The 21023-nt window shown below is 37.5% G+C and overlaps 1 protein-coding gene across 6 annotated transcripts in view; it reads left to right on the top strand.

Moving 5' to 3' along the window:
• TENM3 (teneurin transmembrane protein 3) overlaps nt 1-21023 on the top strand; it is a 309761-nt gene that overhangs the window by 238997 nt on the left and 49741 nt on the right. For 4 of the 6 annotated variants that reach the window (XM_062492838.1, XM_062492835.1, XM_062492834.1 and 1 more), the window contains 4 exons: nt 9386-9532; nt 17166-17382; nt 18437-18556; nt 18958-19219. In XM_062492838.1, coding sequence (XP_062348822.1) covers nt 9386-9532; nt 17166-17382; nt 18437-18556; nt 18958-19219 — 746 coding nt within the window. Of the gene's footprint in view, nt 1-6915; nt 6943-9385; nt 9533-17165; nt 17383-18436; nt 18557-18957; nt 19220-21023 lie in introns of all 6 variants that reach the window. The other 2 variants (XM_062492832.1, XM_062492831.1) reach the window with 1 other exon arrangement.

Below are 21023 nucleotides of genomic sequence, written 5' to 3'. Positions count from 1 at the left end.
TTTGTGGAATCATACCTGAATACAAGTTTCATCTTAAAAATGAGATTGTAGCTGAATGAAAGTATGACCTTTCACGTTCAAACAGTTTTTATCAGATCAAATCAATCATACCTTCAAACTAATTATATCTTCAAACTAATTATATCCAATATCAATTAGTTCACCACAGTATTGTGAATGGAACCCGAGTTTCAAAACACTTGAGTGCTTTGCAGTTGGAATTTAACAACAATATTTATACCTATACCCTCAATGCAAAAAGCCTACAATGAAGAGATGATGACTTTCTTGGGATCCAGAGGACTGATAATCACAGTGTAACAAGATTTCATGAAATTTAGAACAAACTTGGGCTTTATATTTCCTCTGTCTAAAGGGCATGTTATTAGTTGCCCAAGCAAGCTTTGAATATGCCAAAAATTTGTACATTTGGTAACCATAAAAATACTCAATTACCAGGTGAATTTAAGATAGAGCACTCGTTTTTGGAACTGTGAAAATAAGTGAGTTATTGGTCAGGCCTTAACACATTTCAAGACCAAGTATCTCAAATACAAATTAACTGTTAGAATACTTTAAATTGCTAATTGGTTAATTTGCATTTAAATGAGGACCACATGTGAAGTTCAAGTTAGGCACATTTTCAGAAAGCAGCAGAATCCTCTGAGATGTGAAGAATTTTAAAGCGTATTTCGTATTTCGAAGCTTATTTGAGCTGAAGTGGCCAGAGAGTAAGTGCTTTTGTGCCTTGTATTGTTGCAATCTGGTCAGACCACATTCCATAAATACTTTCAGTCAGGGAGAAGGATGGAAACAATAATGCTTCCCATCCTGATCTATGCCCTAATGTGTTTTCAAGCTAAATTTATCTTTCATGCAGTTCTTAATGTAAGTGTCAGGTTTTTACCTGTATCTGAGGCAGGTCTTCACAAGTTTGTTGATTCAAATGGGCATCTGGACTCTTTCAGCCTGTACGTGTGGGATAGTTTTAACTCCTTAATGGCACATACCCTTTCTTCTAAATCCTCTTCCAGCTAAACTAATATTAAATAGGAAACAACACTGCTCATGATCTTACCACTACCCCCAAATTTCCTATCTCTACTGCATCCTTAAAAGTAACTGAAACTTTTATTCTACCACATATGTAGCTTTGCAGTGATAATGATTCAAAAATCTCACTTTACAGTAAAATTGGGATGGTCTCCAGAACAAAAAAATCTAAAGGATAATGGGCTTATGTGCCTTTGTATATAAATCCCATAAATGATTGCTGCAAAGAACAGTTGCAATTTTGGCAAAGGGTAAATTGTAGTGAAGTCAGGTCCCTCTACAAATATTTAAAATGCATAAGCAATTAAGAATGTATAAGGTCAGGGTGACGACAGTGTTTTGGCCTGTGTAAAGAGGGGAAGAAATAAAATTGTGTGAAACTATAATTCCACCCATGCGCTCTCCTTTACAAGAAGGGCAAGGGGAATTTGGGAGTAAAAAGTATCAAAAGGGAAGAGTGTTTGTAATCCTCCTCTATTGGCAGCAATGCTCTGAACATATGGTATGTCTAAGACAAGGTTCTTAACAAACTCAGAGAATGGATGATGACTATGAGCTGCTTACAGTGGAAGAACATGTGCTTTCAGTACTGTTCAGTGATGAATAGAAAGAATTACATTTGCAAATGATACCAAAGCCTGCTGCCCCCAAGCACTTTGGAAGACAGGACAAGAATTTAAAATGACTTTAACAAATAGCACAGACTATGCAGAAAAACAAGGTGCAATTCAACAAATGCTGGCTTCTGTGCTCAGGAATAATCAGCTGCACAAACCCAAGTTAGGAAGCAGTTTGCCAGGCAGACAACACTGTAGGAGATGCTGAATTTCACATGAGCAAACCTTTCTGAAGACAGGCTACAACAGTAGCTACAGCTACAGCTTTAAAATTTTGTGAATTCTGGACTTCTCTAAGTTTTTTGGTAGAGGCATGGAGTTCCTCAGGAGTTGCATATGGATGCTTTTTATAGTCATTCTTTGGGAGGGAAAGTAGTTGCCTAAAGGAATCAGTATGCTATTCCCTAGGTCTGCTGTGGTTAGGATAAGAAATGCTGGGTTTAAATATCACGAGGGTTATTTGGTGTTTTATGTTCAAAAGGTGGTTTAATTGTCAAAATAGTTGAACTGTGGCTGGGTGGAAATAAGAGGAAATAAGGGTGATCTGGTAGTCGTGTCAGGAGGAATAAACCACCATGGACTGAGTTTTGAGTATATTAGGGAAGTCACACCACAACTGTCAGCTCTGAGTTTTGTACCAGTTCCCCAAAACAAGCACCAAAATTTGTTTACAAACTACATTCTCCCTAATGCTTGCTGCAAGTTTTCTCTTCTGCTGGCAAGTGCCGGTGAAACCACTGATAAAGTGGGTGCCTCATCCCCTGCTACTGCTTGGCTTTACAGGGAGTAAAAAGCAATGTTCATAAGAAGTCTGGTGCACAGGATGAACTGGTTAAGGATGATTTTGAAGACCTGGATTCCACCCTTGATTCTAACATGTATTTTCTGTTAGTTGCTCACAAATACAGACTTTAAAGAAGTGCTCTCTGACTGTTCTTCACTTTTTGGGACCAAGATTTGCACACGTGTGAGTTGATTAAAATGTTGGTTCATGTATGAAATACTATATAATTCTAAGTATTCCAGAAAATCACATCATAGGTGCTTGTAGCCAAGTGAATGGAGATTTCTCACTGTTGTTTCTATGCTTTAGTTACTGGTAGAATGAGGTAAGAATGTATTCTCTTCATACTAGTAGTATGAAGATAGTGTGCTAAATAACTGTGACTTAGGGAGGAAGGTGATAGGAAAGTCTGAAAGAGAACTGTTGCATCTTTGTTTAGGTTAGCATAGTGTGCCTGCTTCTAGGGCATCAGCTCTTTGTTGTTTGTGAGAGAATGAGGACTGTGAGCTGTGCACATTCACAGTGGAAGAAGTGCATGAAAGTTGTACAGGTAGCCATAAACCCATCATTGCCTAAATTTTGGATGCTTGATGTGGCCACTGACATGGTATTCTTCTAATGTGTTCAGGGTTTTTTGGCACATGGATTGTAAACAAAGTTTATACAAATACTAAAAATTAATAAAAATAAGCTATTAAAACCTTCTACCTTTAAACAAACAGATAAATGTGTGGAAAGCTTAAGGGAAACAATATGGTAACAACATAGCATAGTTTGCTGATTGTCAGTTTTTGTTCCAAGAAAAACCTGCTGTCTCCCTGTATGACACTTGGTGCAAGGTTATGTAGAAGTACAAACGTGACTGAAGCAAGTTATGTCATTCACATGTTCCTGTAGAGGACGGGTATCTGAGAGCATTGAAGTTTGTGTGAGCAGCAGAGATACTTCTGCAGTTGTTCACCAGGGAATGGGAACTGCAATAAAGAGATAGAGGAGATGAGGAGAGGAAGCAAAGCAGAGCTTGCTCTGTGGGAAGCAGAACAGTGTTCTGTGTTGTTGCCAATACTGAAATTATTTCTTCATCATCTCTCCTTTCTTTTCCTCCTCCCCCCTCCCCCACCTTTGGTTCTATTTTCTCCTGTTTTCTTTTAGAGGAAGGGGCTGTAATGCAGTAAGGAAGGGAGAAAGCTGATTGTATTAGTGGAGAGGAGGCAAGGGTTTGACTCAACGCTTTCAAGGCGTCAAAAGTAAAAAAGCACTTAAAAATAGTTTTTTATTTATGCTGATCTAGGTCAATATGGCATTGGCCATGTTCATTTATGGTTTTGCTTCATGTCTGGTGGTGCTATGAAGTTAAATCTGCTCTTACAGCAAAGTAATTCATTACTCTTGAGCTATTGAGTTGACACTGTAAAAGGCCTAGATATATATATTACAAAAACATGGGGCATGTTACAGTCTAGTGTACAGATTGCAAAGATTATGATGGGTGAAGATGTCTGATGGAGGATAATGATTTAAACTAATAGAGATATAAATTCAGTATACAGCATTTAGAAGCATGTCAGCATTGTAATCCCATATGACAGAATAATCAGAATAAAGCGGTGTTATAAGGACCAATTAAGGAACATCAAATCAATGGGTATGTGACTCATGCTGATTTAAATGGGAGCTGATTGGAATAAATGGATTTAATATGTACTTTTATTCTTAGGCTATTCTGTCATACCTGGAGGAAATAGTATATGAATAAGGAAGACACTGACTTATATCTCTGATAGGAAACTAATGGGAGACATTAAATAATTAAAAAAAAAAAGTCAGGGTTCTGACTGGTTAAGAAATATGCTGTGTTAAGTGTGAATTTGCCTGACTGTTACTGTTTCTTTGTAAAATCATTTATCTGCCACATATTTATATAAATACCCAAACAGATTGATGGCATCATTTCTATTTTATTATGTATGAATTTTGAATGCCACTTTGATTTTCTTGGGAAGTGAGTAGCCTAGAAAATGCACAAATCTTATATCTTCGTTTTTGTTGGTTTTTTTTCCACTTGGAGTTACATGAAGTTCTTCTACTCCTGGATATAATAGCAAGATTTTAAATGGCACAGTCTTAAACTCCGCAAGAAAACTCTTGTAGGTATATTGTCTGGTCTGTGATTGGACATTTTAAGGACATAAAATAACCTTTATGTGCCAGATGTGTATATATCTTGCCAAGGAGCACCTGCTGAGAGGCTCCATCCTACTGAAGTGCTCCAAATCCCACCTGGAATTCTCTATACAGAGGGGGGGAAAAGGCTTGTATTTTGTATCTCTACACAGGTTCATTCCTCTTTCAGTTGCGGTGCTGTGAAGATAAGGAAGACAGCATGGCTAGTTAAACTACACCACAAAGTTATGCAGTTTTTGGTCATTCATTTTCTGCTTTGTGGTTTTTCTACAATGCTGCATATTAACCAAAATAGTTTCTAACGTTGTCCCTAATGTCAACTGACCGTGAGTAAAAGGATGCTGGAAGGTAGAACTTGTTTTCTGAGCATTACAGTTTTGTGGTTTGGAGCTGACGTCTTATCCAGCTGACGTCTGCTGGATTTTAAAAAAAAAAACAACTTAAAATTAGCATTTTCTTAATCACTCTTGTGTTTGGGAGGCTTTGTTGTTGGTTTTTGTTGTTGTTTTGTTGTTGTTTGTTTGGGGTTTTTTAATGAAGATTGGATTCTGAAAATAAATAGCATATGGGGTCTTGGGATTGCAGGGACTGTTTTCAGTTGCCTAGGAGGTTTTTTTAATGTTCTATTACCTATCCTTACACTTGTAGAGGCATTTAATGTTTTATTGGTGGACAGATGAATTCCCCAGAGAGACCTGATTGCTTTCATTTTATAAAATAAAGCCTGATTTTTCCTCCGCACATACTGCACCATGTTTTAAGCTGTGTAGGAGCAAGGGGAATTATACTAGATGAGTAAGAGAAGAATTTGATCCACCCTGAAATGTAGCTGTATCATTTTTCTTTTTGTTTGTGGTCAATGTGAAAAGCTGCCTAGTTTGTTGCTGCTGCTCTAAATGTTGTGTAATCAATGTTTCCATCATACTGTGTCTTGCATTAACCTTACCACTATGGGGAGAAAAAAAAAAAGAGCTGTGTAGTGGACACCTGACACTTTCTTCAAGAAAAAGGAACTAGAAAATTTCCTCCTCTTAATTGCAGCAGTGACTGTGGCTCCTGATAGATATCACCTCCCTCCTCGGAGCACAGCTTTTTTTCTGTTCATCCAAACAGGAGGAAAGGCCATAGCTGGAAAAGCTGGACAGGAACCTTCATCCATCAGGGATTTAGGAAAGTCACATTTTAAAAGAAAGAGAGGCTGTGAGGGCTGTGTTGAGAGACTTTGTTCCCAGCAAAAGCAGGGGATTGAGTCCAGCGTTCCTGGCTCAGCTTGGCATGCCGCCACTGCAGTGGTCTGTAGTCTCCCATCTCCTTGGGCATGGGTGGATGGCTTTGGTAGCCTGCAATGGACCTGGTGGCTTTTCTATATGATATTAACCCCTTTCACACAACTGCAGTTGATGTCTGTTTCCTGGAAGGATGGAGGGAATATGTTACCCATCTGTGCTGTGTCTCATGTATTAAAAGTAGGCCCTGCTGCTTGAAATCCGTCTTATGCTCTGTATGTCATTCATCCATCTGCCTCCTCAAATCTTTTGTGAAATCTTAAGTGTCATAACTTAGAAAAAGAAGTCCTGCTATTCTCGTACATGCCATGTTATTTATTTTTATACCTCTAAAGCCTAAGTTTAATTTTTACCTGCTTTTCAAAATGAAATGGATCATCACTCTACTAACCCCACTACACCCTCTTCCACTCCATATTTACAGTTCAGCTTATTTTACATACTTGTACGCTCAGAAGAATAGCTGTGACTGAATTAAAGTAGAAGAAACAAAATGTTCCTAAAAATCCTGCTAGTCCATAGAGAATTAAGATAGTGTGCTGGTTATGCTGTCAGAGTTATGAGTGACCTGCAAATCAAAAACCTTCCCACATGATTAGTGTTTTAAAGCTCATAAGCTAAGGAATTGCTCTTATGTTGTGTTGAAAATTGATTTTTTTTTAACTAGCTTTGATTGTATTTTTGTTATATAAAAATCAAAGCATGTGAAGAGAAGTCAGAAGAAAATGTAGACTCAGAAATGTAGCTTTCCTTTTGCTTCTGCAGGCCTACTTTCTAAAACAGTTTCATTGATTCATGACGATCTTTGCTGAAAAGAGAATTTCTTGAATTTTTAAAAGCCTTGAAATACATTTTCATTTTATAATGTAAGACCTCTCATGTCAGGTGCACCTGCTTGATTTGCATGTGAATTCTGAACAATTCTTGTTTCATGTGACACTTCTGAAATGTCTGTCTGTTTTTTGTTTTTTTTTTCTTTTTAATTCTCAAGCTCACTATTTGGATAAGATAGTGAAAGGTACTGTATATTTGCTCTTTGACATGCCTTTATCTACATGGTTGTTTGTTTTTTTAATATTAATACATAGTTAAAAATATACTAGTCTGGGAAAAAGAATCTTCTCTTACATACATTCCATTAATTATAAATATATGGCTTTCAACTCATCTGAAAAATTTGCTTCTGTTGTATGGTAACACTTTATCAGTAATTACAGATTTATGTACAAACTGTATACATGTATTAGATTTAATCTGTACCAATAACTGAAGATAGTGTTCATTTGCTGTTTGGAACTTCTTTTTGTTAGTTTTGTCATTGGACCTCTCCCTACAAAACCCTAAATATTAAGAAAACGAAGCAAAGTGATACTCCTGTCACAGAACGAATGTCATTAGTTCCAAAGAACAGATTAATTATAGAGATGTGTGTGTTTATATACTGACACATCAACAGAATTACTGAGACTTTTAAGCTTTTGATTATCTGAATGTAGAAAATCTATAGGAAATTATTACTTGTATCTTGTATGAGTATGGAAAAATATTTTTATAGTCTATGCAACGTTTTCAATTAAGAGGTTCGAGGATTCAAAAGCCTAACATGAAACAGCAAAAATTCTTGTATCTTCAGTTACGGTGTAAAATTGATTTAGAAAAATGTTTAAAATATTCCTACCCCTCTTTCCCTGAGTATCTTCCTCTATTCCTTGTGTTTTTTTCATTAGAATATGGCAATATTGATGGCAATATCCAGGCTTTCACACAATAAGTCTTGAGTGTACCCAGTTGACTCCTAAATTGCTTTGTCAGTATTGCAGTTATATATGTAAGTCTTTCATAAGTCAAACAGAAGAAATACTAAGAAACAAATAGATCTCAGTACATTAACAAATACTATTAGCAGCTGCAGTCTGAAAGAATAAAAGTAGCAAGACTAATTTCACCACATCCATAACTGTAGCATTCCCTTCCTTCCTCACAAGAGGTTTTCCTGATTCTCTGCATTCTAAGAGTGATTTGACAAGAGTTAAGCACCCTTTATAACTTTTTTCTGTATGTTTGTAATTTGGAGCTACAAGGTTGAAAGGAGTCAGGAAATTCAAAATTCTTTAGAAGAAAAAAGCAACTTCTGAAAACCACTCTAAGCTTAACCAAAAGAAGGTTAGTTGACAAAGTGTTCTAAAAAGTGAAGAATTGTGTACCCAATTACTTAGGGGTTTTGGATGAAAGTTTACAGAAAATTGTTGTGTCCAGAAATATCTGATTTGTAGCCACCTCTTCATAAGACAGTTACTTGCTTCTGTCAGTGTCTTACCATAGTCATAGATAAGGAACACCAAAATCTACATATTTATAGCGTTGTCATCCTCATACAGATCATGTTGGCTGCATGCCAGATTTCATCACTAGGAAGTGATAGATACTGTTTTTTTTAATGCAATGTTAGACTGAAAACAATTATCGATTTTGGATATATTAAATTATGTTAATTGTTTCCCAAATTTTCCCTCCTTGGCCATAAAAGCAGACAAGATAGGATATAAAGGTAACAGCACAAAAGCCTTAGGGAGATTGTCACAGAAAATCACTCTCTGCTATCTGTCTTGAAGCACGTCACTACCGTGTTTTTGTTCAGTCTATCAATGTTTATTGTGGTCCTTATGGTATTTCATTTTGTCCGTCCTAAGTAATCAAATACGCACAGCTATTACATTAAGTTGGAAATCCTGTTGGTCCTGTCCCATCCGTATGCAGCCTGAATCCTAATGTTTGTTAGAATAGATGCTAAGCTGCTTCACTATTCCTGGGCTTTGCTTACTCTGTGAAAAGGAATGTATTTTTGGCATAAAGTATAGTCATTAAAACTGGCCTATACTTTGTGCAATTATTTAACGCACTGTAATTTCACATGAATACACGGCAACTCTGAGACCAGATAAAGTTAACCTTCTCTTTTATTATTTGCCTAAAAACATACTCATTTTCCTGCTTAAGAATTTGGAGGGATTTGTTCATAGTAACAGGGAGTTTAATCATTTCTGCCCGTAATTAATTAATATTGCATAGAGCAAATAATGATCTTTTCTATGAGCACAGAAAAATGTATCATTTTACACAGCTGGATTTGCACTATGCACTCATCTCTTGTTACTTTGAAAAAAAATTTAAAAAACCAAACTTAATTTTGTCTGGCCTGCAGGTATTTAGAGGATTGGTGCATTTATTTCCTGCCTGTACAGGTAAGTGGTGTCTCAAGTGTCAGGCCAATCAAAGATGCCACTTTGTTAAGAATTACGCTCCCCAGGTAATGTTGCTGTTCCACTCCATGTGCAATTACAGTATTTGTGCTGTTCTTAAGGCCTGTTCCCAATAAGTGTCCCTTGTTTGTATTTTATTTTTCTTTTCATATTATTACAATATTTAAATCACTTGTGCTTTTTCTTTGTCTGTTTCAACAGAGGGCTGCCCTGGTTTATGCAACAGCAATGGGAGATGCACACTGGACCAAAATGGCTGGCACTGTGTCTGCCAGCCAGGATGGAGGGGAGCAGGTTGTGATGTAGCCATGGAAACTCTCTGCACTGACAGTAAGGACAACGAAGGAGGTAAGAGACACCAACTGGATCTTTAGCTCTGTGGAGAACATGTTGAGGAACAGAGAATTTTCAGTCAGGTGATTAAATATTGCCATGAGAACCATGCACACATTTGACTTTCTCTTATGTCCATAAGGATATGCCATGGTTTTCAGTGCTTCTCTATGGCATACCAGCAAAGGCTTACAAGCTGCGTGTGACAGGTGAGATGGGTACTTAGAAAAGGATAGGGGTCACCTTTGTTTCCCTGCAGTATTCTTTCATAATGGACAAAATCATCTGCTTCAACTCAGTGAACTGTTGTAGAGGGGAAAAAAAAGGAAGGAGTTCAAAATTTCAGTGAACTCACAAGGAAATTGTCCCAGGACAATAGGCCAGACTGGGAGCTCACATTTTGAACTGTGATGCAATTGCTGGAAACAATTGGTTGCCCAGCCTACAGAGATAATATCTCTCTATAGGCTTTGAATGCTCACATAACTGACAGGATGCTCCCAGTTTTTTTTTTTTTTTTTTTTTTTTTTTTTTTTTTTTTTTTTTTTTTTTTTGCTTCTGTTGGTTTTTTTTCACAGTCTGTCATTCAGGTGACAGGTAACAATCTGCAGCAAGACACAGGCAGGACTGCTAACCTAAGGAATCAATCTATGATTATTGTTGTAGTCTAGGAAAGCTAGAGGGGCTGTGACTTAGCATGATTCCAGAATCAAATTAAGAAAAAGAAAAAAAAAAAAAACCAACAAGATTAAATGTGAATGCAGTCCAATATTAGATCAGCATAATGCTTTTATTGTCTGATTTTCTTCCTCTTCTCTCATCAATTCTTTTTGCTTAACACCTTCAGATTCAGAGAAGAGATAAAAACTCCATTAGGGCCTCTGGATGATGATAAAGTCATCTGGGGCTTTGTCTTTCCATTTTAGAATGTGTCTTTCCTCTGCAATTGCTGGTTGATTCTTTGCTCTTATATCCCTACTGCAGCTGGGATCTTAAACATCACAAACTATAAATAACAGCAGCATTTACTTCCTGAGGAAAATAAGTAACACAGTTAAAACTGTGCTCCTGTTTATTACTGTACACATCATTTGGCTTGTCATCCTTCTCCATTACATATTATATATTTTGAGGAAGTTTTCCAAACTAAGGGGCCGAAACAGTCTGACCCAGATTCCAGCAGAAATGTGCTTGTTTGGGAAATTAAGTTCAGGTGGGCCAAGGAATTACAAGATAAGGAAAAAAAGAGTGCAAACATGAAGAAAGACAACATGAGGAGGAGAAGAAACTAGGTGGAAGCATAAAAAACTTGGAGAAAAAAATAGATTATGTAGGGGGTAAAAAAAAAGGGAAAATACATGAAAAGCCCAATAGACTAAAACAGATTCAGTAAATGTTAAAGATCATATAAGGATGTGACACATGACAGCATGAGTCAGGAGCAGGTAATGGAGCAGTAGGAGGAAGAAGGACAAGGTGAACAGGAATGCATGTAAATAGAACAAGAGAAAAGAGAATAGAACAAGAGTTTTCAGACTGAAAACAATAATAGCTTTTTGTGGGGAAAAGGAACAAGAAATTGGAGCAGAACTCTCTGATAGGATGGGTTAAAGAAGAAAGAATGATTTTGGGGGAAAATAGCTAATGCTGATGTTTTGTTGCTTTTTTCTCTCTCCCATTTCCTTTTTTCATATTGCTTTTATGGACATCAGTATGCAGCTATGCATGAGGAAGGGGTTGGCCAAGCACTTATTTTGCTGTGATTGGCCTGTATAATGCTACTTTTCAATGGCACTTCTCTTATTTTAATTTATATGCTTCAGTACAATGCATATTCACTTCAGTTTTTGACTCTGGCTGAGGAGAAGGGTTAAAATTTAACAAATCAAATTAAAAATGGAAGTTTACCTAACAAAACTAGGGAAAGTCTCCTTTGTAAGATACCTGGAAAGAGAAGAAGTATTACTTCCCTTTCTTGCAATCAACCCACTAATCTCCAAACAAGCCATTAAAATTTCTGACAGCTACAGGGAATGGCACAAGTATTCTTCTGCTGTATTTGTTTATCGTGGGAGATTAGGTTATCTGAGCACTTGTGCTGAATTTATAATGTGACTCCAGGTAGTGTGATCTACATCTCACAAGGCTCAGTGGTTATATAATTAAAGTTATCTCAGTTGTTGTCTGATATGCTGTGGTTAGTGTTTATGCTTTATCCTACACTGGGTAGAATATATTTCATATATTAATTGGAGCACAGTTCATTAATAATGCTGTTCCTTTGATTCTTAGCTCTTTCTGAGACTGATTACTCAAATTCTGTGAACATGAGCATCTTAAGGATCCCAAGGGGAATATTCTCCATAGGAAATCCTAATGGCATCAAGGCATACCTGAGTATTTTCCCTTCTAGATAGTATTGACATATGATGGGATGATTATTTATTATCTTCCTTTTAATACAGATTTTTCAGAGTCTTGGAAATAATTTCCGTTCTCATTAAGGCTCACCCTTTATTTTGCCTTGTGTTTGACTGGATTTTTCTTTACATTTTAGCAGCCCACAAGGAAAGTGTATGCATCAAGCAGCTCTTAGTCTGAATTAAACTCCTAATGACTTTGTGAGGAGAGGGAACTCAGAGCTATCTGTGGGTGGAATAAGCCTAACTTCTTGGGGGAAAAAAGTGTCACTATTATACGTGAACATGGTGGGCCATGCTTTCTTATCACTGTAGGAAGAATAAGAAATGGGAAGAATCACTGTTTACTCTTTAGTTTAGATGGGTCCTTATTGAACAGATTCCTTAGTTAAGTTTGCTTTTTATTGGCTCCTATCCAGTCATTTAGAGCAGTTACAGGTTTCCGTGAGCAATATTTAAGGGATCATTAATAGTCTTTCTTTGCTGAAATGAAAATAAATACTGTAATAAAGCAAAGCACACTTAGCATTACAGTGTTTTTTAAATTACTTGCATAGTCCAGGACAGCCTGTTCCTGGCAAACATCACAGGATAGTTCAAATTCAGCCTGAAGATTGTTTAAACCAGGGCCTCTTCTCTGATAGTGGCTAATAGCTGTTGCTTAACAAAACATTTTAATAGGGTGGATGTGAACTTATATTTTCCTTTGTATGCTAACAGGCTGCTGATTAAAGTGAGGAATTACTGCCACGGAATGTTTTTAATATCAGAAGAGTTGCTAAGTGCAAAGATAACCCAAGCTAAGGAAATCTCAGGAAGTATCTGCGTGAACTAGGAGTGATACAGTGGCATGCTCACATTTTCTGGCGTGTGCTCTGACACTTCCCATTATTCTTCAGCTTTTTTGATTGCATCTATGGTAGCTGGTGAATGCTGGGTTCATATATATCATGGGATTTATCCACAGTAGCTTCAAGATTTCTTTCCAAAATGAGTGAGAACTCATTTGGAGCCCCGCATTTAATATTTTAGACTTCTTCATTCAACAGTAAAGCTGAATTTCAGTATACTATAAGTATGTTTGTAGAAATACTGCAATAGTAACATTGAGCAAGGTCCTTGCACGCTGTTTAGGAATAAATCAAGGCTGTTTGTACTTTCCTAGCTTTTCTGACCAGCTGTTCCTACAAGCAGTCATTTTGATGTCTGATTGAGTCCATTCATTATAGCCTGTTGCAAAATTGAGGCATATAAGGAAAAGAGAGATTTGTTTATAAAGTTTTCTTTCCTTTCCCGTGTCTTGCCTTAGTTTGCCAGTCACCAAAACTGTCCTGGTGGAATGGCCAGCATCATAGTTCCAAAACTGTATTCTTCCTATGTAGGCACTGAATTTCACTCTATGGATATTTTTATTCCCTAAATATATAATCAACTTATTTACCAATAATGGGATTTATCTAGGTCTTTGGTTATCATTTTCCCTTGACACTGGCAGATCTTTTGCCCAGTACTTACTTTGTCCTGCTATTTTTCTTCCTTTCAGCAGTTTTGTTCAATTCAAAAGCAAACAGTCCCACTGATACATCTTATTTTTTTAGACATGCATTGTGGGATCCTCTGTCTTGACTCCTCTCATTTAATCACATAAAGAGAGCCTGGAGAAAAGAAAGCTTGGATTGGGTTAAAAGTGACCTTAAAGATCATCTAGTTCCAATCCCCCTGCCATGAACAGGGATGCTTTCCACTACATCATGTTGCTCAAAACACCGTCCATTCTTCTGTTAAATACTCCCAGGGATGGTGAATCCACAACTTCTCTGGGCAACCTGTTCAGTGCCTCACCTCCCTCACAGTAAACAATTTCTTCCTTATCTCTAATCTAAACCTGCCCTCTTGAAGTTTAAAGCCATTCATCCTTGTCCCATCACCATCTGCTCTTGTTGTAAGTCCCTCTCCAGGCCCTTTTCTGGTACTTGGAGGATGCTGCAAGGTCTCCTTGGAGCTTTCTCTTCTTCAGGCTGAACAACCCCACCTTGCTCAGCCTGTCATCATAAGAAAGGTGCTCCAGTCCCCAGTCATCTTCCTGGCCTCCTCTGGACTCACCTTAGCAGGTCCATGTCCTTCTTACATTGGGGGCCCCAGAGCTGGATGGGGACTCCAAGTGGGGTCTCACGAGAGCAGAGTTTTGATGATTTTATGAATCTCTCCAAATAAATGCTTTTATCAGCAGTCCATGCTCCACTGCAATTCAATGCATTTTGCAACAAAGGGAAAGTAACATTAGTCAAGATTTTTACAGCTAGATTTTAGCTTTTGAGGGAGAAAACAATAATGTAGTCATTACATCTTTTGTATATAGAGCCACTTACATGTAGAACAAGAAAATATAAATAGCCTTCTGAGACTGATAATGACTGTCCAGCTGCCTGTAGGAGTTTCTATTTTCTTTATAATTTCACTGTCATATTTGAGTGATATAACTGACAAGGCACTGTTGAGCTAAGTCTCATATTTTTCAGGCTAAACAAAATCCATCAATAATTTTGCAGAGCCATTTCAGAAAAGAAATTTTACTCTGCTTCACACAGTGCAAAAGAGTACTTGACTTAGTGGTACTAGATAGCTTTAGCCACATAAGTACAAAGAAAGAATGAAAAATGTTTTCTCAAGTTATAAAGAGCCAGATTCATAACCATCCGTCACTCGCCTGGGCAAGTTACTGATAAACTCCACAGGAAAATAACAAACAGCATATCCCTGTATCTTGACTGGTGAAAATGAGATTCTTTCTCTGATTGATGTTAGTGGAGAGGCTTGTAAAAATGCATTTCCAGCTGATTAGTTCAGAAGGTGTCAATCTCATGCAGTTTTATGACCTGCAGACTATACTCCAGATGTACATTTGCTTTTTATAAACTAACAAAGATGAATGGAGAAAATTGAGCATTTCTTTGGCAATTGCACCAGATATTGCATGGGGGACCATTCAGATAAATAAAACCCCAAAAATATTCTTTTAACCATCACTACCCCCAGCTTTGACACTAATCTAGGCTTCTGAAGTTAAAACCAACAAGGGAAGGCAGTACTTCAGCTAGGAAAGGGTTTCATATTTTACAAGAATGAGACTAGAAAATAACAGCCTATTTGAGGTTGAAAAGGCCTCTGGAAACCGTCCAGTCCCCACCCCCTGCTCAAAGCCAGATTAGCTAGAGCAGATTGCTTGGGTATGTACCTAGTTGGGTTTTGAATGTCTCCAAGGATGAAGACTTCACAAATTCCCTGAGCAACTTTTTTTGCAGTATCCAGCCACTTTAATAGTAAAAAACACTTTTCTGCTGTTTCAACCAAACTTCCTGTGTTCCAGTCTGTGCCCATTGTCTCTTTCCTCTTGCTGGGCACCACTGGAAGGTGACTTTTTTTACACCCTCCCATCAGGTATCTGCACATTGATGAGATGCCCCCTAAGCTTTCTCTTCCCCAGGATCTCAACTCCCTCAGCCTTTCCATGTAGGAGAGATGTGTCAAGCCCTTAACAGTCTTCATGGGCCTTCACTGATCTTTCCCTGTTATGAGCATGTCTCTTGTACCACAGAGCCCAGCCTGCACACAGAGCTGTGTGCTCATAATGCAGCCCAGCATGGTGTTGGCACCTTCTTTGCTGCAAGGGCATGTTGCTGGCTCATGTTAGCTTTGTGTCCATCAGGACTCCCAAGGTCTTCTCTACAAAGCTGTGTTACAGTGCAGGAGGTTATTCTTCCCCAGGTGCAGGACTTTGCACTTCTCACTGTGGAAACATCATGTGGTTCCTGTCAGCCCATTTTTCCAGCCTGTCAGTGTCTATCTGAATGGCAATGTGACCCTCTGGCATATGCTCATCCCAGGAAAAAAATCAATGTTCTTTCTTGTCTCTTAAAAAAATTTGAACTTTGATATACTTAATGATGCTTTTTTCAGCCCTTTTATTTTCCCTGAATTGATTTCAAAGTCTGGCAAGTTAAATAAGCATTTTAGATGTGCAAGAACAGAACAGAAATCCCACTCCTTTACTACTTTGCCAGTCCTCTAACTGGCAAAATATGATCCACATAGCACAGCAATGCTTAGAAGAATACCTTTACAAGATCTCAGTTTACTTACACTCTTTCAACATACGATTGAACAAAAATGGATGGTATTTTTCCCTTCATTAAGAAGTTTTACTCTAAAGGCAGATTATTTTGTGAGACAAGCAGTCATGGGTTTCCTCCGAGTGCTGCATTGGTATGTTTTTCAGTTCAGAGCAGCAAGCAAGCTCCCTCTCTAATCTAAATGGAATAATAAAATGTTTGAGCTATTTCAGTCTTGCTGTTCTTTTGGGGAAACAATTATCAGCTCTGTGATACCAGATTACATTCATCTAGAAATTTTCTGTAGCTGACATTTCCAGGCTCATTTTCCTTATGACTTTACTTACAGCAAATTAGTAGTTATCAATTTGATCTTGATTTTAATCTTTGATCAAATTAGATTTCCAGTGATGTGACAGATCTAATGTTCCACATATGGGAATATTTCAGCACATAAGCATAAAAGCACCCATGTGTTTAAATCTTGTTTATACTGGCCAGCATTTCCCATCAGTTTATTCAGAATGAAATCTAAATGTTAAATTCAGAATTTGTTCTCTCATACATTTTCATGTAAAACACTTGTGGAAATTGCCTTGCCACTAGCAACAAAAACTTTCTGCCAAGGTATAAAGGAATCCACCTTGATACATGTTGTGAAATATGTAAAGCTACTTGCAGCATAGATACTAAAAAAATACTTGAGGAAAACAGCAGAGTGGGAGTTTCTTGTTTCTTTTCTCTAGCAAGTCAAATAACCTCACATAAAAGCTAATTAGGCCCACCTAAAATGTTTAATATTTATAAGTTAACAGTGTATGCAGAGCCTGAGTGCCTTCATTTTCTGGTTTGTTCAACATGGTTTTAGAAAAGCTTCAAATAAATAGGTTCATTTTTACATGATACTGAGTATATTCAGCTTGCATGGATTTCCATGGGAGTTTAAGAACTCAATAGAAACAAAGTCTCTTTCTTTAATTGAAAGTGGATTCATTAAAATCTTAATTATGAGTATTCTTTCATACTACATAATTTTTTTTTCTCCCTGCTGGCTGGTTCATTCCAATGCACAGGGGCAGGAGGAAGAGTTTGTTCATTTGTGTGACTTTCTGCCAACAGATGGGCTAGTTGACTGTATGGATCCTGACTGCTGTTTGCAGAGTTCTTGCCAAAACCAGCCTTATTGTCGTGGACTGCCTGATCCCCAGGATATCATCAGCCAAAGCCAACAGTCGCCATCTCAGCAAGCTGCCAAAGCGTTTTATGACCGGATCAGTTTCCTCATTGGAGCAGACAGCACCCATGTCATACCTGGGGAAAGCCCTTTTAATAAGAGGTGAGCCTGACTCATCCTGTACTCATGAACACAAAAGAAACTGGAGAGCGTGAGATCCATGTGAGGAGAAAATCCACTATGACTGCGAATTTCTGGTGTGGATTTTGAGCAAAGACCTTTTCTCTTAATATATCAAATTGCTTGTTTTGCCTCATTTCCTGCAGAATTTACCAGTGCCACTAGGTTACAGAAGGTACTTGCCATGCTTAGTATCTGTATTCTAACAGGGCGCTTCATTAATGATTAAATAAATCTTTATTTAACCAGTTGATTTGGGCTAGCACAGTTGGAAATATATCAAAGCAATGAAAACACTTCAGAAGGAAAAGCAAAGCTGCACTTTTTAAACTGAGCTCACTAAATAATATAAATTATGAATTAATGTAATAGAACTGTTAAGTGCACGACAGTATAATTGCATAAACTATTTGACTGGTGCTCTATGAAGCAGTAATGACCTGAAAATAAGCCAGTAACAGGAAGCAGGTGTCTGGTATCTCACTGAGTGAAAGAAGATGATTTACACTAGAACTACTGTGTTTGCAGTAATTTAACAGCATTAATGTGTTTGGGCACAGCAGTTGATTAAAAGTTGTTGCACCAATGTTCCTTATTGCTCTTTTAAATTTTCTACTTCATAGTCCCTGCAGTTTTACAGATTGCTTTGATACTAATTGAAAAGGACATTTTTCTTTATGAGTCTGCCAGAAATAAGACTTACAGTCAGAACATACAGAGTTTATAAGTTCTTAAAATTCTTCAGTTAATTTCTGGTCTTAGTAACTCAGTGCAGACAAAACAAACCAAAGTAAAATCAACAATACTGAAACAAAATTATTATCTGCAGATTCTAAGGCATTTGTTTATACAGTGTAAATTATGTGAAGTTGTAAAAGGGCTAGAGTCTGAGGAATGTTTTTTAAATGATAGTTGATAGCATGTGGAGAGGGATGGGTGGGTGAGGGTGGATGTGTGTGTGTTCACTCACTAGCTTTTGTTCAAAAGTAACAGAAATGCCCAAACCTGTCATTTGACCCTGCATTTTTTTTCATAGTCTTGCATCTGTCATAAGAGGCCAAGTATTAACTGCTGATGGAACACCACTCATTGGAGTCAACGTTTCCTTCCTGCACTATCCAGACTATGGATATACAATCACTCGCCAGGACGGAATGTAAGTTCCTTTTGAAGCACTTACAAGTCATAAACACAGCAAAGGTGTTACTGAAGAGCTGCTTGTAAAACTGAGATAAAAAGATAACGGGAAAAAAAAAGACATTAGCAAACTGATTGACTAAAGTTGTACTTTGTACATTCTTAAAATGTAAAACACGCTGATTATTATATACTTTAGAAGTAGAAGGACTTGCTTAATTTAAACGTAGCATCCCAAATTCTCTGTTCTCTCTATGCAGTATAATGTAATGTAATTTAATTGATTTCTCTGTTGTTCCCAGTAGAGCCATTCTGCATTCAGAGCAGAACAATGGAATGAAGAATCAATCAGTAAAATAGAGGCTGTGGATGGCTTTGGGAATTTGCTGACTAGCTATCCCTCTTGGGGTTTTATCCTAGGTTTGACTTGGTAGCGAATGGTGGTGCCTCTCTGACACTGGTGTTTGAGCGATCACCGTTCCTGACACAGTATCACACAGTGTGGATTCCCTGGAATGTCTTTTATGTCATGGATACCCTTGTCATGAAGAAGGAAGAGAATGACATTCCCAGTTGTGATCTAAGCGGGTTTGTAAGGCCAAACCCCGTTATCGTGTCATCGCCTTTATCCACTTTCTTTAGAATTTCTCCTGAAGATAGTCCTATCATCCCAGAGACACAGGTAAGGCGTGCCTTAAATAAACACAATTTTATCCCAGGCTGGTGTTCAGCAACCAGAAGGAAAACAGTGCACTGCTCTTCAAAAATAAGTAATGCTGAGTAAGTGCTAGGAGTTCACAACATGTGATTATTTTCAGGCCAATTTATTTTTTCTGTGGGATTATTTTTAAAATTTCATATGAAAAAGAAAAGTAAGAAAGCTGTGTGTGCATCAGTTTTGCATTTGTTTGCATCACTTAGTTTACAGAATGTGTTTAGCATTCAAGCACTGGCCCATAAAAAAGACACGCTACAGTACATTGGCCTTTTAGGATTGCCCTCTTACTAGAAGTCACCTCAGAGACTGAAAACAAAAGGTGTTTTTCCACTGTGTCCTAAAGGCACCCAAGTTTGAATTATCTGTTTAGGCCTAATAAATAGCATGACGCTCAGATTTTTATAAAGTAAAAGAACTCTCTGCAACACTGAGGACAATCCAGTGAGCTTGTGGTTTAATCAACTTCTTCAGAACTTGGAACACCGAAAGTAAGATTTAACATCCCAACCTTGATTTAAGTGGAAAAAGCTACGGATGAAATGGGGTTTTTTACAAATTTTTCCAAGATAGATGTATTAGATTTCTCCATCTCAAATAATAATCATTAATACAATGAATAGTCTCTTGGTTCTTAGAGCATTTCTGTTGCATTTTAAGAAGTAATATATGTCTCAGTGTTGGTTTTTGAACTTTTCCTAGTGAAACAGTCCTACTTCTGCCTCCGTCTTCCTCTCTCTCTCATTTTCTTGCCCTTATTTCCGCAATGTCATAATTACATCAATAAAGCACTCCTTTTCACATTGACTAAGAAATGTCCTTGCCTCTTCAAGAGAAACACAGAAAATGTATTCAAATGTTTTCATGCAGAGCTCTTAAGAAAAGAGCTAAATCATTAAGCAATTCATGGTAGGAGCAGTTTTAAAGAAAAGATGTAAGAAAATTACAACTAAACACTCATACAAATCTAGACTGTGTTAGGAAATTGTTGCTTTTATCCTCACTATCATTTCTGTGCCTTTGATAGCTGCAACTCAATTAAAAGAAAGTATTTGCAAAACAGAGTCCACTGAAAAACAGCTCTGATTTACTTGTTTTCGCAACAGATGATAGATTCAGTTCCTGAAATTAAGGAAAATGGCTTAGCTAGATATAAATCAAAAAAAAAGTTATAATAGAAGAGTGTCAGAAAATGCAAATTTTTTAAGAAAACACTTGTAGTGTCTAGGTAAATGAGTTATTTCATGAGCAGTGGGACTAATGAGGTCTGGATTCCTACTAATGCCCACCCACTGCTGTAATTCCATCTATCTGTAACTTCCAGTACTTCCCCACAGACTGCATTCAGCCTTTTCTTCTTTCTCATGGGGGTCCCAAATTGACTGCTTCTTCCCTACCAGAGCCCTTTTTTTTTCACAAACATGAAGGAACTGAATTATCTTTAGACGTTTCTACTGTTACTCAAAATGTGGTTGAAATTGTCTACCAGGTTCGAAATCTGTGAGGTGGGAGGTCTGATAGGCAGGACTGTTGGGTCAAGTTGTTTCCCTAGGAAACCAGCTGCAAGGAAAGATATTCTCAGTGGATCCCAGGCAATTGGTGCTGCTGGGTGATTTACAATGAGGGAAAATGGTACTCTTGTTATATATGCAAAAATCCAGTTCAGTACTATGTAAAGAAACATTCAGCAGTATTTTCTTCTGTATTCTTTGCTTATCCCACGCATAAATTTCCCACACATAATTTTCTGCTTCAGCAAGTGGGAACTGCA

This window comes from Cinclus cinclus, chromosome 5, assembly GCF_963662255.1.
Source record: "Cinclus cinclus chromosome 5, bCinCin1.1, whole genome shotgun sequence".
NCBI lineage: Eukaryota > Metazoa > Chordata > Aves > Passeriformes > Cinclidae > Cinclus > Cinclus cinclus.
Note: the sequence above shows the minus strand (reverse complement) of the source record. Positions and strands in the feature narration are given on the sequence as shown.